At 46.9% G+C, this 24,872-nt stretch overlaps 1 protein-coding gene across 3 annotated transcripts in view; it reads left to right on the top strand.

The window, feature by feature from the left end:
* The window catches only part of Ctnnbl1 (catenin beta like 1), a 171,611-nt gene that overhangs the window by 54,315 nt on the left and 92,424 nt on the right, over positions 1 to 24,872 (top strand). For all 3 annotated transcript variants that reach the window (XM_042276680.2, XM_042276681.2, XM_042276679.2), the window contains exons 5-7: positions 13,864 to 13,961; positions 21,275 to 21,368; positions 24,076 to 24,167. In XM_042276680.2, coding sequence (XP_042132614.1) covers positions 13,864 to 13,961; positions 21,275 to 21,368; positions 24,076 to 24,167 — 284 coding nt within the window. The remainder of the gene's footprint in view (positions 1 to 13,863; positions 13,962 to 21,274; positions 21,369 to 24,075; positions 24,168 to 24,872) is intronic.

Below are 24,872 nucleotides of genomic sequence, written 5' to 3' on the forward strand. Positions count from 1 at the left end.
TTCCGTCTTGACATTGTTAGGATTACAGGTGTACCCCACTGCACCCAGATTTTTAGTGTGGTTTCTGGAGATTGAACTCTGGTGTTGATGCTCGCAAGGCAGCTGACGAGCCAGCTGTTGGGCAGCTGTCTGGTGGTCGAGGCTGCACTGCCTGTCCCGGGCCCCTGCACTCCCTGTAGCATGCCTGCCTGCCGTCTCCGCAGTGGGATTCACTGTGCCCGTGACGGAGTTGCTTAGTCACCTGTCACTCTGCGTGTGAAGGCAGAGTTGCCTGTTTGGTTCCTGGGACCGGAGGCCCTCCTCCTCTCTTCTCTTCCTGCTAATTCAAACACTAGCAGCAGCACTGCAAGCCGCTGACGTTTCTGACTCACTGGCCCGTCCTGCTGGGGAGAAGACTGACATGAGCTGCGCTGCTCGACATCCACGTTCTTGGGAAAGGCAAGGGCACAGATGTTCCTGTTGGTGCGTTCTGGTCTTTAAAAGGGAAAAACCATATCTCCCTGTAATGTCTTTGACAGACTGCCATTTCCCTCCTGTTTCCCCAGAGCCAAGCCATTCCCACCCCTTCCTGCCAGCCCTCATCCAACTGCCCTAATGATATTTTTTAAAATCTGATTTTTAATTATGCCCTACATCACATTTAAAGTGCATTTGAAATATTTTTAATTACCTTAATTTTAATTAGATGCGGCAATTAGGGTAAATGTCATCCTCTTCAAAGTACGAGTTTTCTTGAAAGTGATTTTGGGAAAGGGGAGCCCTCCCAACTTGCAGCTAACATACCAGCTGCATCAGAGGGTGATCTCCCCCAATGCCACACCCAATTCTGGTCTTATCTGATCTGTGATCTATAATGGAAATTCTTCAGGAAACGGTTGTTAACAATTTACTGTTGTACAGCTGTAACTGCCCGCAACACCTTACCATGAATAAACAATTTCATGGCTGTCATGACTTCAATTTTTAATCTTTTTTTTAACTCTTCATCTATCACCCAGGACCATACATGGCTGGTTGTGTTCCCAGCAAGCACAGGTCATCTTTGCTTTGTCCTTCTCAGAGGAAACATAAGTGATGGGGATTTTAATTGGATCTGAGTCTGGTTTGGTGTAACCTTAAGAGGCAGCGGATGGGAGGCAACAGCTTGTGCCTCGTCCTTCAGTCCTTTCAAGCGTGAGAAGCCGCTGCGGAGTTGATCCCGGCTTTCTGCACCACTGCCGCTGGTGAGGACTTGTCAGCTGTCTGCGCTGTCCCCCAGAGGCTGGAGCCTGCCTCGGAGGGGGGCTGGCTGCAGTGTGCGACTCTGGTCTGTGAGGAGAGAGGGCAGGGACCCACCTTATAGGGCAAGCAGGGTTCCTTTAAATGTGTTTAGAGGAAGCATGAAGTGGAACCAAACAGCTGCTGCCCTCAAAATACTGCGTTTTAAAATAATGTCTTGTAACATAAATTATTTGAACATGTTCAGAGTGCTGACACCCCCCCTCCCCCGTCCCCGAATCTCATTTGGAGAGTTTCTACAGAAAATAAAGCAAAGCTGTGAAAGATAGTCTTCACTGCCATTGCCAAACAACAGTTGGGTTATGGCCTAGTGTAAGCCAGGTTTAAGAGAAATAAAACAAGGAAAAAGTAGAATAGTAAAATCATAGATGGTAGCTGGTCATCCCTCTTGCTACAATTAAAAAAAAAAAATCACTGTAGCATCAGCTTTGTAAGCCCCCTGTTAGCGTGCCATTTGCCATGTTCTCCATCGAGTGGCCAGTCAGTGTGGCCTCGCCGAAATAGATTTGGCTCCTCCCGGTTCTGCGATGTGTGATAAGCATGTTGTATTCACTAGGAAGCAAGAGACGGTGTGGCAGAGCACCCAGATTAGTGCCTGGTGACGGTGGGGAGGTGCCCTTGGTGCCATAAGCTCAGAAAATGCCCTCGGAAGTCTGGAGGGAGCATGATCCCTGGCTTGGGGCTGGTCGGGAGCTGGGCCTTACAGACTCGGATGGGATGAGGGCGTTTCCGGGATGTTTCAGTGGTTCCTCTCTGGACAGTGGAAGCGGCTGTTCTTCCCATGCTGCAGGCCTGTGGTCACCACAGTCATGTCGGGAGAGCAGGGCCATAGATTTCTTTATTTAGAAAGAAGGAAAGGAGGTAACTGCCTGCTGCTCTGCAGTGAAGTGCCCTGTCCTTTAATAAAAAGGCTCAGGCCATCTAAACTGAATTCATTTCTTCTGCCACCTCCCCTGCTCCTGTGATTCAGGAAAAGAGAAATCTCATTGTGACGGTGACTGGACGTGCAGGAAGGGAAAAACTTGTTAGTGGTCCCTGGCCACAATGGGGCAGCTCCTTTTTGTGTGGCCAGCTTTAGGGAAGGACACCTAACGTTGGTTTCTAAATTAGTATTTGCTCAGACTTTAGCAAGCCAGAGAACTTGTGGGCTTGTCCTTGCTGTTTATGAAGAGTTACTGTGGGAATTTGGAAAAGGAGCAGACATGTTTTTCTTAGACCAACAGGGATCAATTGAACTCGAGCAGTTCGGTCTGGGAATGCTAAAGTGGAACCAACTGACTGAGACACCATATTATCCCAGAGGGTGTGCACTGTAGTCTAGGGTGCCTTGTGTGATAGACCCAGCATTAATGAGCAAGAATGGGGCTGGGAAGGTTTGAGCTGCCCAGGGGCTTTTTTCTAATTGGACTGGGAGGGAGCTGGTTCCTGCTCCGCTGCTCTCCGGCAAGCCTTGTCTAACAAGACGCACGCGCGTCCTGAGCGGCTGTTCTCCTAGGAGCCCGTCTCATTCTGATGTCCCAGACTCGGAGTTACAACAGGAAGAACTGACTTTATTTCCTGCATCTGTCATCTCACTTCCTAGACAGTGCTTACTGATAAGTCACTCTTGTTTCTGGAGGCAGTTAGTATGTTCTGAAGAACATGTTTAGATGAGGTTTAAAAATAAAGAGCTAGAATGGCCATTGAGGGAACTAGAGCCCTCTTAATTAAACTTTTGATCTTGTTGCTGGCTGTGAGGAAGCCTGTGTCTTCAGAAGGTTGTTAGGGTCATTGTGGCCTGCTTTGGATACTGTAGCAGGAATCCTAATTGTGGTGTGCTGGTGCCTACTGGCATTAGTAGGCATTCAGTGTTAACTGCGTATGCTTTCTCTGTATAGTTTGATTTAGGGTCAATATAAATTTAAGAATCCAGATCCAGTCTGGGGGACCTTGTGCTGCTATTTTCAAAGGGGAGAACCATGTTGTCTGGGTTTGAAATCCATCTGCATTAATCTAGCAATATCTAATCACTACCCGACCCACAAAGAAAACAAACATTTTTATTAAAGAAAACCGCATTTGCTGCATTAAATCACTTATATCCTCTGAATTTATACTGGTTTGTCTTTTTTAAATGACTTTTAAAAAGCCATCTGTTCAATGCATCTCATTCTTCTTCCTCTTTTTTAATAACTTTGTTCCTCGTGGACACATCTCTATGGATATTAATAAGATTAACAGTTTCTGTACCAATACTAAGGAGGATCAGGCCCCAAACCAAATATTTAGAGCCAAAACACACAATAGGAGTAAACACCACTCTTGTCTAAAAGCCTCTGTATTAGGAGCTATTCATGCCCAGCTGGTCTTTTCCATTTTGCTTTATACAAACATATTGCCCTGGAAGTGGGCAGATACCGGGGGGAGCAAATGGGCTGGTCTTTTTACTCAACATGACTAAATAGGCTATGAAGACAAAAGAAAGCAGGCAAACTGTTTTAGTCATCCTCAAAGAAACTCTCCATTTTCCTGTTATACTTAGATGGGAGAACTCTTACCTTGTGCTATTGGTGAAGTTATTAAGGCCACTCCACATAGTTAAAAGGGAGGTTTATTTTGTGGGGTAACTTACAAGTGAAGGGATAGTTTACAGGGTCTGGGAAAGGTGTAGCACAGTCTGGCGGTGTTCTCTGGAGAACTCTGCTCGGTCTACCTCCAGTGTCCAGGGTCCAGAAACCAAGAGATCTGGCGCATCCGGATCTCGGGTCTTCAGGGTCCTCTCTTGGCTCCGCCTTGTAGGTGTGACAGTTACTGAAGCCTTAATGGGGGTTGGAACTTCCAGATCAAAGCTGGAATGGCTACCCACTATATCTCCCCCTTTTGTCTAAATAAGAAGGTTCTAACCTAATACAAGACTATATACAAAGGAATGGTTATCAAATATTGTCCAGGAGTAATGAGGGATAATGACCTAGATAAGATGGAACTACAACCAATGCGAATAATATCAAGCAAGAAACACATACTAAAATCCAGAGAAGTCTAGAGCATAGGTAAATGGCATGTTACAAAGATCATACCAAAAGGTGTCCTATCCTAAAGAACCTGGATCTAATACTTAATATGTTCTATCTAAGATAATATATATACTAAGTTGTAACTATAACTGCTAGTCTTCAGTTCCATCAAAGACCTGAGAAGGAATATAATGGTACCTGAGAAATGGAAGATGGATGCAAGCAACTTTCGGGAATCTTGCAATAGTAGACAGACACAGCTGGCAGCCTGGACAGTCACCTAATGTTTCTCAGCATTGTTGGTGCATTCAAATTGGCTACAGGCCTAGAGTATCTGACAGACCATTTTCAGAAGCAGGAATTCTGAAAGACCATCTTACCCTGTCCTTGGCAGAGTTCAGAAGTCACTTTTCTTTGTGTCCCACTTGTCCAGAAGGACAGCATTCGTATTGTCAGCAGTTGAGGCAAGGGCAGTTCTTTGCCCAATAGGCCATTTTGTACCAAGAAGACAAACTTCCAAATGGAAATGTCTTAGAAGCCCAACGTTCTCTCGGGATCAGATTGGTGCGGCCAGGAGCAATTGTGTCTCACGTCAACAGAATTCTAAGTTATTTAAATGCCATATTCTCTAGGTCTATGAAGTGTTGGAAGATTACCTGTCCATCTGACCTATGTATCTGTAAATCTGGATAACCTAACTAACATAACTATAGAGATGACAGGCATAGGTGACTATAAATCTATAAGTCTTATCTACTGAAATAACCTAAGGACTAAGGCTTCATGTAAACAAGGTAAACAGTCTATAAGCAAATGTACGGTAAAGGACGATGACTTCAAAATTGTGACAATACACAAGATATTTATAACAGAGGTAGGAATGTATAGTGTAATGTGCAGTATGACAATAATCTTAAATATATATCAATATATATACAGAATATCCTAAACAGAAGTAGAATATACATACAGTATGAAAGATATAAATTTACATTTGTATCAATATACAAATATTTCAAATAAGAGTAGAAATATATGTACATTATAACAAATATAGTTGTGTATTTATATCAATATACAAATTATCTTAAACAGGAATATAAAAATAGTTTACATTTGTATCAACATATAAGAATCCATAACAGTGCAAATTACAGTGAAAATTATCTAAGGCTGCTATTTTACTAAATTTGTTTACTAGTATATATAATATTCTACCATAATATCTTATACCTATCCATTCCATTTCTTCCCCCACCCCCTTTTTGAGACAGTTTTTCTTTTCTTAAGGAGAATACTGAGTTTAATTTTTTCTTACACCCCAAACCTATAACCATCATCCATAACCCTGAGAAATATGAAACCTTAGTGAGAAGGGGCGTTGTTTTCTTAGAATTGCTTCCTGCTGTTTAGGGGGTGGTGATGGTATCTCTTTTGGGTACTGTGAGAAAGCTCAGATAGTTAAATCTCAGTTACACTAACTGTAGATTCCGCAGCAAGTCTCAGAGTAATGGGTAAGATTGTCTGAAATTCTGGCAAGAAGTGTAGTATGATGATTACCATGGCATCATTCTGGATTGGGTAGAGTTGATGTTATTGGGGCCCCATCTTCTTTCTGGAGACTTCAGAGATTAGTATTGGAAAAACTTATTTTTTATGAAAATGGAAAGTTTGTATTTAAAGATGACATGACATGTAAGAAAGGATTCCGAGAAATCAAGAGTAAGCATGGAGAGAATTAGAATCTTGAAGACAATGGTCCCTTTTTATTGGTTTGTGCAGTTGAGATTGTAACTGCAGTGGAGAAGCCTATCATCCATGTCCAGTGTGTGCTGTGGTAGAACACTGTACCCAGTGTGTGCTGCGGTAGAGCACTGTACCCAGTGTGTGCTGTGGTGGAACACTGTACCCAGTGTGTGCTGTGTTAGAACACTGTACCCAGTGTGTGCTGTGGTGGAGCACTGTACCCAGTGTGTGCTCTGGTGGACACTGTATCCAGTGTGTGCTGTGGTAGAACACTGTACCCAGTGTGTGCTGTGTTAGAACACTGTACCCAGTGTGTGCTGTGGTAGAGCACTGTACCCAGTGTGTGCTGTGGTGGACACTGTATCCAGTGTGTGCTGTGGTGGAGCACTGTACCCAGTGTGTGCTGTGATAGAACACTGTACCCAGTGTGTGCTGTGGTGGAGCACTGTACCCAGTGTGTGCTGTGGTGGAGCACTGTACCCAGTGTGTGCTGTGGTGGAACACTGTACCCAGTGTGTACTGTGGTGGAGTACTGTACCCAGTGTGTGCTGTGGTAGAACACTGTATCCAGTGTGTGCTGTGGTGGAACACTGTACCCAGTGTGTGCTGTGGTGGAACACTGTACCCAGTGTGTACTGTGGTGGAGTACTGTACCCAGTGTGTGCTGTGGTGGAACACTGTACCCAGTGTGTGCTGTGGTGGAACACTGTACCCAGTGTGTGCTGTGTTAGAACACTGTACCCAGTGTGTGCTGCGGTGGACACTGTACCCAGTGTGTACTGTGGTGGAGTACTGTACCCAGTGTGTGCTGTGGTGGAACACTGTACCCAGTGTGTGCTGTGGTAGAACACTGTACCCAGTGTGTGCCTGTGGTAGAACACTGTACCCAGTGTGTGCTGTGGTAGAGCACTGTACCCAGTGTGTGCTGTGGTGGAGCACTGTACCCAGTGTGTGCTGCGGTAGAACACTGTACCCAGTGTGTGCTGTGGTGGAACACTGTACCCAGTGTGTGCTGTGGTGGACACTGTACCCAGTGTGTGCTGTGGTGGAACACTGTATCCAGTGTGTGCTGTGGTGGAACACTGTACCCAGTGTGTGCTGTGTTAGAACACTGTACCCAGTGTGTGCTGTGGTGGAACACTGTATCCAGTGTGTGCTGTGGTGGAACACTGTACCCAGTGTGTGCTGTGTTAGAACACTGTACCCAGTGTGTGCTGTGGTAGAGCACTGTACCCAGTGTGTGCTGTGTTAGAACACTGTACCCAGTGTGTGCTGTGGTGGAGCACTGTATCCAGTGTGTGCTGTGGTAGAGCACTGTACCCAGTGTGTGCTGTGGTGGACACTGTACCCAGTGTGTGCTGTGGTAGAACACTGTACCCAGTGTGTGCTGTGGTGGAGCACTGTATCCAGTGTGTGCTGTGGTAGAGCACTGTACCCAGTGTGTGCTGTGGTGGACACTGTACCCAGTGTGTGCTGTGGTAGAGCACTGTACCCAGTGTGTGCTGTGGTGGAAACTGTACCCAGTGTGTGCTGTGTTAGAACACTGTACCCAGTGTGTGCTGTGGTAGAGCACTGTATCCAGTGTGTGCTGTGGTAGAGCACTGTACCCAGTGTGTGCTGTGGTGGACACTGTACCCAGTGTGTGCTGTGGTAGAGCACTGTACCCAGTGTGTGCTGTGGTAGAACACTGTACCCAGTGTGTGCTGTGGTAGAACACTGTACCCAGTGTGTGCTGTGGTAGAACACTGTACCCAGTGTGTGCTGTGGTAGAACACTGTACCCAGTGTGTGCTGTGGTAGAACACTGTACCCAGTGTGTGCTGTGGTGGAGTACTGTACCCAGTGTGTGCTGCGGTGGAGCACTGTACCCAGTGTGTGCTGCGGTAGAACACTGTACCCAGTGTGTGCTGTGGTGGAACACTGTACCCAGTGTGTGCTGTGGTGGACACTGTACCCAGTGTGTGCTGTGGTGGAACACTGTATCCAGTGTGTGCTGTGGTGGAACACTGTACCCAGTGTGTGCTGTGTTAGAACACTGTACCCAGTGTGTGCTGTGGTGGAACACTGTATCCAGTGTGTGCTGTGGTGGAACACTGTACCCAGTGTGTGCTGTGTTAGAACACTGTACCCAGTGTGTGCTGTGGTGGAGCACTGTATCCAGTGTGTGCTGTGGTAGAGCACTGTACCCAGTGTGTGCTGTGGTGGACACTGTACCCAGTGTGTGCTGTGGTAGAACACTGTACCCAGTGTGTGCTGTGTTAGAACACTGTACCCAGTGTGTGCTGTGGTAGAGCACTGTACCCAGTGTGTGCTGTGGTGGACACTGTACCCAGTGTGTGCTGTGGTAGAGCACTGTACCCAGTGTGTGCTGTGGTGGAAACTGTACCCAGTGTGTGCTGTGTTAGAACACTGTACCCAGTGTGTGCTGTGGTGGAGCACTGTATCCAGTGTGTGCTGTGGTAGAGCACTGTACCCAGTGTGTGCTGTGGTGGACACTGTACCCAGTGTGTGCTGTGGTAGAGCACTGTACCCAGTGTGTGCTGTGGTAGAACACTGTACCCAGTGTGTGCTGTGGTAGAACACTGTACCCAGTGTGTGCTGTGGTAGAACACTGTACCCAGTGTGTGCTGTGGTAGAACACTGTACCCAGTGTGTGCTGTGGTAGAACACTGTACCCAGTGTGTGCTGTGGTGGACACTGTACCCAGTGTGTGCTGTGGTAGAACACTGTACCCAGTGTGTGCTGTGTTAGAACACTGTACCCAGTGTGTGCTGTGGTGGACACTGTATCCAGTGTGTGCTGTGGTAGAGCACTGTATCCAGTGTGTGCTGTGGTGGAACACTGTACCCAGTGTGTGCTGTGGTAGAACACTGTACCCAGTGTGTGCTGTGGTAGAACACTGTACCCAGTGTGTGCTGTGGTGGAACACTGTACCCAGTGTGTGCTGTGGTGGAGCACTGTACCCAGTGTGTACTGTGGTGGAGTACTGTACCCAGTGTGTGCTGTGGTAGAACACTGTACCCAGTGTGTGCTGTGGTAGAATACTGTACCCAGTGTGTGCTGTGGTAGAACACTGTACCCAGTGTGTGCTGTGGTAGAACACTGTACCCAGTGTGTGCTGTGGTAGAACACTGTACCAAGTGTGTGCTGTGGTAGAATACTGTACCCAGTGTGTGCTGTGGTAGAACACTGTACCCAGTGTGTTCCTGCGGTAGAACACTGTACCAAGTGTGTGCTGTGGTAGAACACTGTACCCAGTGTGTTCCTGCGGTAGAGTGCTCCTTGTCTGTCCATCTTGAGTTCTGCTCTTTATTCCTATTTCTGGTCTCCAAATGACCTTCCCTCTTGTGGTCATATACTTTCCCTAGGAGTTAATGGTCACAATATGGTGTCTTTACTGGCCTTCTGAAATGCAATTTTGGGAAAGTTGAAGATTTATATAAAGTCAGTTAGTGGTAGGTGGGATAAGATGTTTGTTAGACCTGGTGAATAACTTATTCTCAAATAAAGCAGAAAAGCAAGCCAGGAAAAGAATCTACTAGAACATTATATGAAATGACTTTTCTTGGTAAAATGTTAAAAAGTCATTGGATTCTGATTTAAAATTATCTCTGTTACAGATTTTTCCGCTAAGGTCCTAGGTTTTATGTAATACATTGGCACATAGTGTAAGACTAAGCAAAGATTACTAAGATCTGACCCCAAAGCCCTTAGAAGCGAAACAGAAGGTAGTCTTCCAACCCAGTGTGACCCAGAAAGCAGACCATACTGTTAGTTTTAGTTTTAGACTGTGGAGGCTGTCAGAAGAATGAAGTCCACAGTGATGGCTCTAGGTTCTAGAGCGACACTTGTCTGTCCACCTGTGTTTAGTACTTTCTTATTTCCTGAATTTTAACTTATATGACTTTTGGTAGATTTCGCCTCTTTTGTTTCATATAGCTACCCAAGGACATTAGCTGGGCAGAGACGATCACCCACATTTTACAGATAAGGAAGCCAAGCCATAAAGAAATAGAAGGACTTGTGCAAGGTTATATGGCTGATGTTAATTATCAGACCATCCAATTCATAAATGCAAAGAAGACTATGTAATGACCATGACCTCAAGCTTTTGCTGACTCATCTGTCACCCGCCAGATACATTAATGCTTCTTGACTTGCAGTAGGGTTGTGTTTCAATAAACCCATCACTAAGTTGAAATATATTAAGACAAAAATGTCTGTAGTACTCCTAGGTTATCACATGTAGCCAAGCAAGAGAATATGTGTGGTGTATGGGGCATTCACTCATGATCAGATGGTTGACTGGGAGCTACAGCTTATGGTTGCTGCCCAGCATCAGGCAGAATATTGTACTGCCTGGTAATAGTGTGGAGAAGATAAAAATTTTAAGTCTCAGTGTAGTTTCCAGAGTGCATATCCGTTCACACCTCAGTAGAGTCAACAAATCGAAAGTTAAACCATTGTAAGTTGGTGACCACCTATATTCTACCTTGTTTTGAGTCTGTTTTATGAATAATTATACATAATAGTTATAAGTAATTATTCATGCTGCTGTTCAAAGGGTGGGATGATGAAACTTACTGCACACCTGATTCAGATCCTAATCCTGTAGACAGGTGACTGGTAGATGAGTGAAGGTGTCAGTGGGTGGGTGGAAAGATCATCTGGTAGATAGATAGAGCAGTCAGTGGATGGAGGAAGGGGTTGGTGGGTGGATAGAAAGCTCTGTAGGAGTTGGAGGAGTGGATAGGGGTGGGAATGGACAGGGGATGGATGGATGAGTTGGTGGATGGATAGAGGGATGGATCAATAAAGGTGAGTGGAGGGAGGGAGAGAAGGATGGGTTGTGGTTGGATAGAGGGATGGGGACTGGGTGCTTGGGTAGATGCTGGCTAGATAGGATATTGTTGTGCATTTTAAGTAAGCATGAGGATGGGCTGTCATACATAAGAGCTTTTCGAGAGATTTTAAATGTTGGAGTTAACATTTTCCCTTGTTTTTCTAAGACTTTTAAAAATTCATGGTAGAAGTAAACACCAGGTCTTTATTTCTTGTGATTACAGTAATACCAGTAAACCAGGATTTGCCTGAGCCCAGTCATGTTTGAACCGTGCATTAATGTGAAAGGCATGGCTTGCTGTTATGACTGGGATCAGGGATTATGACCCTGGATGCTCCCTTAGCGCTTGTGCCTATGGGTGTAATAAGCTCTCTACACTTTATCTTTGTCTGTGAAATGAGGACCAAACTTGATTGTGTAACACTGTTGTGAGAACTCAGTACTTGGTCCCTGGTCCAATGATGATATTTAAAATGCTGGCTTTATGATGACTGTTTGGGCCTTCACTGAAAACAAACTACTGATTCCTGCTCGCAGGATAGCACTGGGGTTTCTAGGCATTACTTTGTTAGCTTTTTAAAAATTTAATTGAAATGACTTGGATATTTGGATTTACTGTATGTCAAGTATGACCCATGGTCTTTTGTGTCAACAGCTTTCTGGTTACTTCATTTATAAAACGTGAAAGATTTTTGTCCAAAGACCTTTAAGCTCATTATACTGTCTGTAGCACTTTTGTGGTTTGGGTAAATATCACCTTTAAGAGTAAAAGAGACATAAAAAGTTTAATTACTTATTCATGACGGTCATCTAGTCAGTAAACCTCCATTTTTTTTTTCTTTCAGCAAAAGATACTCATAGAGTCCCTAGACCATCAGTTAGCAGTCAGCACTTTGCCATTCTTGTGTTTTTCTTGCTGTTGCTAATGAAACTGTCCTGGCTAGACTGGCTTACCCTTGTCTCGGATTCTGCACTCTGTGTCGCAGCTTTGGGGGTGGGTCCTCCCCCTTCAGGCTTGGCTCCCTGCCCCTCCCCACCATCTGTGCATCCTGACCCCAGCTCTCACAGCATGCATTGTACCTCCCCCGCCCAGGCCCAAGCTTGCCTCTTTACTGCATTTTCTTTCTCTTTCTAAAAAAGAAAAAGTCTTTTAATGTATTTATTATATGTATGTGCGTGTGCTGTGGATACCTGTGTGCATGTTCATAGAGGCCACAGGAGGACATTGTGTGTCCTGCTCTATCCCTCTCCCCTTGTTCCTAAGATACAGGGTCTTTTGCTGAAGCTGGAGCTAAGCTGATGGCCAGCAAGCTCCGCGATCCTCCTGTCTCCCTTCCACCCCAATGCCTGACTTTTTATTTGGGTACTGGGATCTGAACTCAGATCCTTACGATTGTGTATCAAGTGCTCTTACCCATTGAGCCACTTGTCCGGCCCACTTACACAGCCTCTTCTTCTAGTTAGAACTTTCTCCCTAGTTCTCTGTTCTTCCTCTTCCACGACTTTGTGAATTCCAGCAGCTATGCTCTTGGTCCTGTGGTTTTGCTTCCTAGCTGCATGGCCCATCTTTGTGGTTGCCTGGTTTCTGACCAGTGTCTTTTTAGCAGTGTCCTAACCTCCCGGTGTCAGGGTGTGTACAGTTCACCGTCTGTGTCCTGCTTTGATGCATGTCACTTACTGTCCAAGGTATGTGATTTAAAATGTCTCTGATTATCATTCACAGATGAGGGGACTGAGGACCAGAACGGTGAATGGATTTGTCTTTACCCCTTTGTGGTACTCTATTAATTGTGGACATTCGGTAAATTCAGGTTATGTGAGCAAGATGAGAGAGACAGAGAATGGTAGTTTTTCTAGGGAAAGAAAGCTTAGTTCTTCTGCCTTTTAGTTTCAAAAATCATTCCTTACTTCCCGCCTTCATGTTTCCTTTTGCTTATACTTCATTCTCTTTCTCCTGTTTTCCCATGTCTAGATTCTACTACACACATTTTTATGAATTTAATTATGTCTTTGGGGAGGGGGCATATGTGTGCAGATGCCTGTGGAGGCCAGAGGAATGCGTTGGATCCCTGGAGCTGGAGTTCGAGGCAGTGTGAGCCACTTGATGTGGGTTCTGGGAACCTCACTGAGTCCTGTCAAGAACAGTGTGCACTGCTAAGCGAGGACTCTCTTTCCAGTCCCACTGCTCACCACCTTTGTGTGGATTGAGGGGCGTGCAGCTGGGAGCCAGTGCTGCCCCCCAGAAGCCCTTTCCTCTCCATTTTCCAGCAGTTTTGTCTTGCCCTGGTCTCTGAAGCCTCCCTGCTAGACAGCTGTGCCAGGCAGGTCCAATCATGCTGCGTCTCAGAAACTGAAGTTAAGAGATGAGGGTAAAGATGCTGGAAATGCATCTTCTCCATATGATCTATTTAAAGCTTGGAAATTTATGAAGATGCAGTAGACGTACAAACTAGGTTGTCAGGGGATCAGCTGCGTTTCACTGAGACCATTTGAAGGGGGAGGGATGATAGTAAAACCTGAGTGTGTTAAAAATATGCAGTGATCGGGCTGGAGAGATGGCTCAGCGGTTAAGAGCACTGGCTGCTCTTCCAAAGGTCCTGAGTTCAATTCCCAGCACCTACATGGCTCACAACCATCTGTAATGAGATCTGGCCTGCAGGCATACATACAGGAAGAACACTGTATGCATAAAGAATAAATAAATCTTAAAAAAAAAATATGCAGTGATAGCCGGCAGTGGTGGCACATGGCTTTAATCCTAGCACTCAGGAGGCAGAGGCAGATGGATCTCTGAGTTCAAGGCCAGCCTGGTCTACAGAGTGAGTTCTAGGATAGCCAGGGCAACACAGAAAAACCCTGTCTAGAAACAAACAAACAAAAAGACATGCTGTGATGAAGTGGCTGGTGAACCAAAGGGAGCCAAAAAAAAAAAAAAAAAAAAAATCTGCACAAGATGACAGTAGCGCTTCAATGTGCCTGGGATGTCCTTAACAGTCGTCACATGTGTCCATAGCCGTGGTTGATCTGCTTCAGGAGCTGACAGACATAGACACCCTCCACGAGAGTGAAGAAGGGGCAGAAGTCCTCATCGACGCTCTGGTAAGTGGCTCATACCTCTGGGGTTTTTGGGATTGTGAAGGTGTTGGCCTTATCCTTGCCACTGTGCATAAGTGGTATCTGTAGAATTCTGGGTTGAGGCTGGATGGAGCTAGTAGAAATGCAGCTGATGGGGTGCTTTCTCCTGTGGGACCGAGGAGAGAGCCTGGAGAAGCTCGGCGTCTCTTAACGAAGTGCTTTAGGCAGACTTTTCTCGTTCCCTTAGCCCTGCTTAGCCCTCACCACATCCTCTTGGGATCTGAGGCACAGGAGAGGTAGAGCAGCATCTCTGTGGTCAGAGCTGGAATCGTAGCCTCTGCTTTCTGATTGTGTCCTGCCCTCTCTCGCTGTGTTGCTGCTAATCTTTTGACAAAGAGATCTCACAGATGTTTGCTTTCTGTCTTGAGCTTTATAATTGCAGCAAAGATGCCTAGTGTTCCTTATTTTACACAGTTATCAGGGAGACTGGAGAATGTTAAAAGCACAAGAGCAAACCTGAGATCTCCTGTAGATAGGAACCACATCCATGCCCATGTCTAGTTCAGTGTGTTTGTTTGTGATAAGGGTCTCACTATGTGGCCCTGGCTAGCCTGGAACTTGATATGTAGACTAGGCTGGCCTCAAACTCTCAGAGATGTGAGCTCACAGATCCCTGTCTGTCTTTGCTTCCTCTGTGTTTGAATTAAAGGCTTGCATCACCATGTGTGTGAGGACAAGGCAAAGCCTCAGACTCCACTCACTTCCTCAGCCATTATCCAAGCAGTGCCAGGGCAAGCCCATCCACCAGGTCCCAGCTTGACATAGGAGGAAGCCCAGAGACATATGGACTCCTCCTGCTGGGCCTCTCAGCCAGGACAGTGTCCACTGAAACAAAAGCCTGTATGTTCTGATCCTTACCCGTGATCAGGGAGGGCTCCAGGCTGAAAAGGCACCATAGCTAGCCAGTGGTGGAAGTGGATCTGGTCTAGCCTCTTATCCTGATGGGAGCTCCATCCACTCACTCCTTGGGACCCTGGTCCTCCCCTTTCTTCTTCTTTTCTCTCCTGCCTCTTCTCTCTCATGAGAATGGTGGCAAGTGCTACTTTCTTATTTCCTAGAAACCACTGCAGCTACTCATGGTAGGTGTATACAGTGCTGTTAAGGGGTCTTCTAGCCCCACCCACAGCCTGTGGACTCATGGTAGCTGGACTGGGAACCCTGGTGCTTAGGAGAGCCTTCTGCAGCATAGCCTACCCCTTCCCTTAGTATTCTCAACACCAGATCTTCCCCACATCAAGCACACTGCTGATGTGGTAAGTGGAGGGGTTGTGAACCCACTGGAGCACTGGAGATGAAGGACTGTCTCGGAACTCGGCTGGAGTCCAGCAGGGCCCTATGCAACTAACATGGACATTTCTATGGCTCTTTTCCTTTCAAGCTCCTTCCTAGAGCGAGCTACCGCTTTGATGGGCTTTGGGACCTTTATTTTTCCTTGGAACCACAGTACAGAAAGGGAAGGATTCTTCTGGGGTGGCCTTTTGTTTTGAGGAGCATCTGTAGGAAGGCTGTGGCACTTCCCTCCCGCACTGTGTCCCCACAGTGTCATTTGTGCAGTCTTACCTTCCAGAGGTTAATTACGGTGGCCCTGTGTGCGCCTTCCTGCCTAGTCCCTGGGCCGGTTTTAATTACCGTCCTTTGCCTGTGTGAATGGAGAGGATGAGAGAGGAGCAGCTAGCCAGGCGGCGGCTGTGAACCTACACCGAAGCAGCAGTTCACACAAAAGCCCCTTTGTGTCTCCGTGCTGCTGAGCCCACCGACAAAGGCTGCGTCTCCAAGATTTGATTGTCTGTCTGGAAGGAGACAGTTCGTCCTCAGGCTTGGGAGCCATTAGGTAGCTGCTGTGCAGGATTTCCTGTTTGTGTAGGGTTTCTTATGATTATATTATTTTAAGATTTTTGACTCTTACAGTTTTATCCTGGTGGAGCTTTTGTGAATCGCAAACACTGAGCATTCTGGAGTCCAATATATTATTTGCTTGTCTGCTACCACTCAGAAGCCGTCAGTAAATATCAGTGAGCAGAGCTGGCGAGTGGGCTTCCATTTATCTCACCCTTGCGCCACATTGAGGAAGAAGTTTGATAAGTATTCTCATATTACAAGGGCTGAGTTGTCTTCATAGTTTTAATTTGGGGCCAGTATTAGAAGCCCGGAATCACTGGAGCAGGGGCTAGAGGGCACGTGGCAGGATTTATTGTGGCATGCAGTTTGCAGTTATTGCCTTGGTCTTTTTCCCAGTTGGAAGTCCCCTGCAATAGAGTAGCACATTTGTGAGCAAAGTGCTGTCCTGGCATTGTTGGGAACCTTCAGGGTTTTAAATTTCAGATCACATTCATTGCTGTTCTGTATACACAAAGGGAGTATTTGTGCTTTGGAACAAATCAATTTAGGAGCCTGGAAGATGGACTTCTCTGGAGATCATAGATGTGAGGTTTATTGCATTGGTGAGAACCCCCTGGCTTCCCCTCCACAGACATGTGTTTCCTGAGTGTAGTGACCAGACAGTGATGGCCTGCAGTGAGTGCCTCGCTGGGCTTTCTGGGACCCTTCACATCATCCCATCAAGCCTCCTCCAGCCTCAGCTCTTCTCTTTGGAGCTTTTCCATCTCATCTCCTCAGCAGAGTTTGGTCCCTGGGAAGTTGCCACATTGGATTATAGTGTCTGTGGACCAGTTCCTTTTCCAAGTTGTGATCCCACTGGGAAACTGGTCAGGGCTGCCGCTCTGCCACTCACTGTGTGCTCTGGGCAAATGGCCTAATCATCCACTATGGTGATATATTGTGTACCCTAATAAAATTTGCCTGAAGATCAGAGAACAGAACAAGCCACTAGATTAAATGTAGATGCCAGATAGTGGTGGCACACACCTTTAATCCTAGCACTTGGGAGGCAGAGATTCGTCTGGATCTCTGAGTTCAAAGCTACCCTGGAATGAGATTGACTCAGTGTAGGAGAGAAACAGAGCCAGGCAGTGGTGGCACACACCTTTAATCCCAGCACTTGAGATCTCATGCCTTTGCTTGGGAAGCACACATGCCTTTAATCCCAGCACTAAGAAGGAAGTGATGGCTGGGCGGAGAAAGGTATATTAGGCATGAGGAAACAGGAACTGAAGACTTTTCAGCTGAGGTAAGTCGTGGCAGTGGCTTGTTCCTTTGTCTCTCTGATCTTCAGGCAAATTTTACTTGGGTACACAGTGTATCACCACATTCCACGTGATGTTTCGACTGCACAGTAGGGGTAACAGTTGTGTCTGTCACAGTGTAGACATGAGGAGTCCGTGAGTTATTTAGAGGCCTTTAGAGCATCCACTTCTTGCTGGCCATTTTCCAGGACTGGTGTAATGTTAGAACATTTGTAAATGTCAGGTGATAGTGATAAGCATCATCTGCCACACAGTGACATGTTTGTGGATGTTTGTTGAACTTAAACATTTTTCAGTTCAAAAAATGTTGCAGAAAGCATTTTGAGTAATTGTTTTTAAATATTTGGATGGTGCAGGTCTAAATAAGACATCCAAAGATGGAGGTTTCATTTAAAAGAAAGAAACCAGTAATGAGGGTGCAGGGCAGGATGTCGAGAAGGCAGTCTGTTCTTCATTCCCTTGATGCTCACTGCACGCTGACTTGCTCTTGACCCTAGAAACTGGATAGTTGTAGCTCTGAGTAAGACTGACAGGGTTGCTGCTTACAGAGGGTGAGACACGAAACAGGGAAATAGGTAAACCACCCACAGTGCATCACGGTCATTCGGGGAGTTCAAATGGAATGGGGTGATGCTGACTTGCTCTTGACCCTAGAAACTGGATAGTTGTAGCTCTGAGTAAGACTGACAGGGTTGCTGCTTACAGAGGGTGAGACACGAAACAGGGAAATAGGTAAACCACCCACAGTGCATCACGGTCATTCGGGGAGTTCAAATGGAATGGGGTGATGTTGAGTACCTGCAGGTCGGATTATATCTGGTTCTCCTGAGCTCTAGGTACAGAAAGAAGCCAGACATTCAAAATGACCAAGAGCAGGGGAGGCCCTGGCGGAGACTAAGGCAAGAATGAGCTTGACACAGGGAGAGGATGAGAGGGGCCACCTGACAGAGTGCACCCAGGTGTGGGGAGGAGTTCTGGGTCCTGTAGGCCTCTGAGACTGCCTGCATGGACAGCCTGTAGACAGGGAATTAGCAAGTGTCTGCCTGGATGTTTATAAGAACGGCACAGGCAGCTGTGGGTAGGGCAGGGGTGGAGGCCCAGATCTCAAGAGTTGACAGTAGACCTGCTTTAGCATTACAACATTCAAAACTTATTTGAGCAAGAGTCCACATGTTTGGGGGCTATTTTTTTAAAAAGCATGACATTTTTGAAACTCACAGTGGATGGAGAACTCCAATCTGGCTCTTGAGTATTGTAGAGTGGGCCTGGTAGAGAAGGAATCCTCTTCAGCCCCTCTCATCCCTCTGGTTCCTTATTTCCTCCTCTTTCTTATATCCTTCCCCTTTGGTCAAGTGGAAGAAGATGTCTGATCATGCCCTCGAACTTTGTCGGAGTGAGACCTGCTGTTGGGGGACCTGCTAACAAGCAGAAATAACCAGAGACTTATCAGAAAATGCCAGGCCTCAGACAGTCCTCATTTCCAAGGCCAGGGCTGCCCTGGCTGGTGCTTTAATCCCCAAGCAGGATTTGTTTTTAGTTTCAGACTTGGTCACAGGTCCAGAAAATTGAATGTAGGCCCCGGGGCTGCAGGAAGTAGGCAGAATGCTAATTTGCACTCCTTACTAGACGACTCCAGAGCCATGCATAATACAAATACTCTTCTAAGGGTTTTCTGAGCTAAATGTATTTTGACTGCTTTCAGCCCTCTTTCAATCAGATAAAATTGCATCTAACCCAGCTAAACATGGAGTTTCACACTTTGCAAGCTTAAAAAGTCTGCCTGTTAGAAGTTAGATTTCCGTAACAAGAAAAAAGACTTTCCCCCAGCCAGACACACATCATCCATATCCATTCGGCTCTAGGAGCTAAGTGCGTTGCTCACTGCCACCATCTCCGCCAGTTTCCAGACAGCAGAGATGGGAAGCCTAACTAAGAGTCCAGGAAAGAGACAAATAATGCAGATAAAGTGGCCAGCGGCGGCGGCGGCCGGCCTGTAGTGCGGGGCCATGACAGGCATTGTGCTACCCAGAAGAGCTGTCGTGTTCGCCACGGTAGGATGGGGCGGGGATTGTGTCCATCAGAGTGGTGCAGGAAAAAACAAGTTGTGACATGGTCTGCCCCCAGATGTTTTCTGTTTCTCTTCCCATGCACCGATTTTTCAGTTTATTAGAGGAAACACTTTAATGTTCTTGTTGGCTATGAGACTTGAGAGCAAGATTGTGTGTCTCTTGACAGAATGGGGAAGGCAGCAGCTCTTTTTGTGCCTGCAGCCCTCCCTCAGTCTGGCACCAGCTCCCCTCTAGTGGGCTCCCTTCCTGTTTCTTCCTCCAAGGCACAGGGGAGAGCTTAGAAAGCTCCACTCACTAGTGATTGGGTGTGCAGACAGGTCAGTCATTGCAGATTTTCACGGTGTCCACACGTTGCCCCTGAGTCTCACCCAGAAGTAACAAAGAGGCCTTACTTGGCACCTGTCCCTCTTGTCATTGCTGCCATCCGTAGACTTTGTTGAACTAGCTCTGTAGAGAGCGGGGACGGGGAGGGGGCGGGGTGGGGGGTGGGGGGCGGGGGACAATGGACGGACAGGGGCAGTGTTTCTTGACAGGGTTTCTCTTTGTAGCCTGGCTGTCCTGGAACTCACTCTGTAGACCAGGCTGGTCTTGAACTCACAGAGATCGACCTGCCTTTGCCTCTTTAGTGCTGGGACTAAAGGTGTGTGCCACCACCGCCCGGCAAGTGCCAGCTTTCTACACAAGGCTCAGAAAGAGTTGGTGACATGCGCTCACTGCTTTTGCCTTCCTCCTTGTTGCCTTTCTGTTCTCACCGAAGGAATAGAGTTGGTCACTTCTGCCACCAGCTTTGTGACTCGGACCAGGCTACCTGACCTCTCTGAGCCTTATTGTGTGCTCTGTGAGAGTTGTGGGTAGATGAAATACTGTCTGTGAGCCCATTGTGGTGCACACAGTGAGTGTGCATACGTTTCTTTTGATGAGGTAAGGTTTCTCAGGCATCTGCTATGTGCAGAGTTGTTCAAGACCTGGAAGTGTGCCAGGGTGCATGAGGTGAGGGACTTGCTGTCAAAGAACTTGGTTTTTTCTTTGCCGGTGGGGTGACTGGTGGGTGATTAGGCAGGGAATGGGTGTAGAGCTAGATGCAAATTTGCCCCTGGACATTTTGAGTCGTTCCTTCAACCAAAAGTAGTACCCCACATTTTCCTGTGGTTGCTACAGAATGCCTCTTTATCTTCATTTCCTACATAAGGCAAGCAAGGCATTGGGAAGGGGGATACTGTATATAGCAGGCATGCAACAGGCATGTCTTCCTGGGTGCCTCATTACAACTATCTTAGCTGAACAGTCACTTTTCAAGGAGAGAAAAGTGGGGCCTTCCTTCCTTCCTGCATGCCCTGGGGTTACCCACAGGCAGTCACCCGGACGGAACCCATGTTATGCAGCTGGTCATATAAGGAAACCTGGCTTTGGCTGTCACTCCTTAGCAGCTGTGTGCTATTGGCTGTGTGATGTAGCTACTGTGGGTTTCCTACTACCTGAAAAGGTGTGAATCAGGTAAGAGGTACAATAGTTTAGGTATTGCATGTAGTCTAGACATAAGACATTTGGTCATGTTACTATTACCTTTTTAAAGAGGGAACTAGAAATTCTTCAGAACTAATGATTTTGTAAAAGCTTAGCATGTAAAGTTAGAATGTTAGAGTTGAGCACAGAATTTTGACGTCAGCCAAGGTTTTAAATGGCACCCCCTCCTCCCCCAGATACCAGTGGTCTAAAAGCATGCTTTGCCCAAATGCCTCATGCACTGTTTACACCATGTGTAGCTACCACTGAGGCAGAGAGAGATTGGGGGAGGTGGAGTGGGAGAATGAACTTGAGAACTTGTGTTCAGCAGCTTTGTAACCTTGAGTTTTCCTTTGCATCCTTCAGCTCTGGTTTGCCCACCGTGAGTTAGGATAACAGTGTTGCCCCTTCCTTGCACAGGGTGCCTGGAAGAGAACACTGCAAACTGCCAGTTCTGCACAAGTTTGTTCATTCAAATCGGAGCTGGGACTGTGGGAACGGAAACATGTGGGGACTGGTTTGGGATGCATCCTTCTCTCCCATTGCTTCTCTGTTCCTGCAGGTGGATGGGCAGGTGGTAGCACTCTTGGTACAGAATCTGGAGCGTCTGGATGAGTCCGTGAGAGAGGAGGCCGATGGCGTCCACAACACCCTAGGTGAGGAGCAGGCGCTTAGCTGGGGTGTGCTGTTCACTTCCCTTTTCTGTAAGCCTCAACAACCAAGTGCTTTTTGTTTTTCCTCCTCTGTGCTCCCAAACTACCCTTCCAGAAGTGAAGACCCATGTGTTCATTTCATCTAAGTACAGCTTTGGTTTAGCATCAGGCAACAAAAGCTGAAATCCATTAAGGGGGTATCCTTCCAAGAGAAAACGTGCTGGCTCCTACACTTTATTCCAAGATTCGGCTCTGTTTTAATTATGTATGTATGTTGGGGAGTATTTGCACATCCTTGTGGTGGCCTGAAGATCCTTCTTTGATTTCCTGTGCTGGAGTTAGAAGAGGTTGTGAGCCATCTGATGTGGGTGCTGGGAACCAAACCCAGATCTTCTGCAAGAGCAATATGAGCTCTTAACCACTGAGCATCTCTCCATCGAAGCCTTTGCCTCCACAAGTTGAGATGAAATCCTTGCAGGGCCCCACTCCTGCCCCAGGAAGCCTAGGTTTCAGATTTGTTAGTGATTTTGTGTTGGCTTCTCTTCTCACCTTTCTTCAGTGGAGCTGCAGTGTCTGTGGACTGTGGCCATTACAGGAAAGGCCTTTGTTCTGAGAAGAACTAGTGTTTCCTTGTCTTTTTCAGCCAGACGGCTTTGTTCAGTGAGTTCAAGTACTGCCCCTGTGTCCTGTTCACTTGAATGGATTCCCCACAGTTCTTTTCCTCCCCCTCAAATCTTTCCAGTTTCCCCCTTTGCAGAGTTGCCGCGCTGGCAGCCTATTTAGCATTGTGCCTTTGAGCAGGCCGCTTCCTCACTGGCCACTGTTGTGCAAAACCAGCTGTGGCATCTCTGCAAGCAGAGCTCCAGAAATGAAGGAGGCCGAGTGGAAGCAGGAATTTCGATGAGATTAGTTTCCCTCCTGGCTCCTCTATGTGTTTACTGCAGATTTCCCTTGTAGTTCTAGACTCTTCAGTGTGGATTATTGTAAAGAAGAGTGAAGATGGGCACCCAGGGAGTAAGAGAGGCGAACGCAACAGCCCGTGGTTGGGGGCTGGCTCTGGTGTAGAGGCAGAATTTGGCATTGCCATCTGTTAGCCTGATGCTGGATTTTGCAACATTGAAAGCTTATCAAAAGTCTTAACTGGCTTAAAAGGGCCTGGGTGATGGGAAAAGCACCGGTTTGAAAGATCTGTCTGCTTTCTGCTTAGGCACCCACCACGGTCCTCATCTTCATCCCTGCCTCCCACCTTGGGTGCCCAGTGTCTGTCAGACATGGTGCTGAGAGCTAGGACAGATCAGGATGAGTTAGGCATGGCTAATGCAAGTCTAGATCAGAGAGGAAAGCGTGCTGGTGACAAAATCTATAATTAGAGCCAGTAAGAAGCATTGTGGGAGCTGAGAGGAAGGACTTCAGGTTGTTGCAAGGGAGCTGACTGGGGCTGAATGAGGAGTTAGGCGCCCTTTGCCAGTGGAGGATGAGTGGAGCTGTCTTGGGCCGGGAGTATCTTTTGCTAAGTTGAGACTGCTTTTGGAAAATGAGAGCAGGACGTGGGCTTGTGGCATTGGGCAGGAAGAGTAAGTCTGTCCAGATTTGGAAGACCCTGTGAACCAAAGCAGAAAGTGTGGCTTTGTTTCCGGTGGGCAGCAGGGGTCCGTGTAACGTCTAAGCAGAACAAGATACAGCCAGTGAGTTGATTGAGGATGTTTCATCTCTTGGGTCCCTGTGCCACTCACTCCCACAGCGTCGTGTCCCCTCCCTCGGGAACGCCCTGTTCCCCACTGGCCCTTGAGCCTGACTTAGGTGAAGGAGCAAGGGCTGAGAGTGTTCTCTTTAGCTCTTTCTCCTCAGAACTCAGACCCAGCATGTTCTGGCCCTTGTGCTAGGGGACACAGAACAGTCTCTGCCTTGTGAGAGTGACCTGTTCTAAGATAGGAAGCCGAGGGGCCCTGAGGGGAAGGGAAGCTTTGGATGTGGTAAGGACAATGGTAATTTTTAAATGCCCTTCTTCTTGATGTCATATCATGTAATAGCTTTTTCCCTTTGCCTCCTAATTTTTAATTTTCCTATTAAGTCACACTTTGACTGTTGTAGAAGATACAGGACCAATTATTTGCTTCCAGGTACCTAGCAGCTGCCTCTGCCGACATGGCCTTTCCCCTTCCCATACATTATTTTGTTCAATTAAGAAGATCATGCTTGCCGCCCTGGCAGTGTCCTGGTCTCCACATGATTCAGAGAGAGAGAGAGAGAGAGAGAGAGAGAGAGAGAGAGAGAGAGAGAGAGAGAGAGAGAGAGAGAGAGAGAGAGAGAACTAGGATGGAGAAGTTGGAAAAGGCATTGACTGCCTTGCCCCAGGGGCTTCTGCCCTGTCCATGACTAGCTGCAGACCTCTGGGTCTAAGTAGGCCTTGCAAGGCAGCTCTCCACCCAGCTCCATGCTCTGCTCTGGAGTTGCCTCTATTAGCATGAAAACCTGTCCCTTATCCCTTCTGTGAATTCCCTCATTTTCACTTATGACTTTTACTTGTAACATAACTTGAAGAAAAAAAAAACCCTAGCAACTCCCTGGTTAGTCTGAAAGTGACAACAGCATCTGGCTGGGAGGACTTCGGGAAAGTGGGAAGAAGAATAAAGTGCCTGTCGGGGGAGCACGCTTGCCGCAGGTGGAAGCAGAGATGGCCTCCCCAGTGACGGGTGTCTGTCTCTTTCAGCTATCGTGGAGAACATGGCCGAGTTCCGTCCAGAGATGTGCACAGAGGCTGCCCAGCAGGGGCTCCTGCAGTGGCTGTTGAAGAGGTTGAAGGTAAGGGGGCAGTGGCCCTGCCACTCATGTCTCAGCTCTGGGGGTGGCTGGGGCCAGGGTGTTGATGGACATTGTCAGCCCCTAGCCATAAGGTCTAGTTTGGGAAGCTTCTGGTACTTCTTGCCCTTTTGTTACTTATCTTCCCCTCCCCCACTTTTTAAAAAGATTTTTTTGAGTTCCACTCCTTAAAACTATCTATTGTTAACAATATTGTATATCATTCTTTCAGAAATTTTCTGTACATATGTAGGAGACAGTGTTGTTTGTGTGTGACATTAAAAGAATTATATAGTGTTTCCTGATCCAGATTGTTTTTTCACTGAACTAATAATGATTGCCTAGAGTTCCGTTGGACACATATACCAAAATTATTATTATCTTTTGAGCTAGGGATTCATGGAGCCCAGGCTGGCCTGTAACCCAGGAGACCTTGAATTTCTGATCTTGTGTCTACTTTCCAAGTGCGGGATTCTAGGTGTGTGCCACCTTGCCCAATCTGCATTGGTGGGGGTTGAGCCCAGGGCCTTGTGCATGCTCAGCAGCATCCCAACAACTGAGCTTCATCCCATCCCTAGCTCTCAGTTGTAACTGAACTACTTCTGTTTCCAACTTGTGCCGGTTGTAAGCAGTTTGCAGCGAGTATCACATCCAAACACTATTCTGATGCACTTACCTCAGCTTCTCTGCATGATAAACCTTGGGAGT

The sequence above is a fragment of the Peromyscus maniculatus genome, chromosome 4, assembly GCF_049852395.1.
Source record: "Peromyscus maniculatus bairdii isolate BWxNUB_F1_BW_parent chromosome 4, HU_Pman_BW_mat_3.1, whole genome shotgun sequence".
Taxonomy (NCBI): Eukaryota; Metazoa; Chordata; class Mammalia; order Rodentia; family Cricetidae; genus Peromyscus; species Peromyscus maniculatus.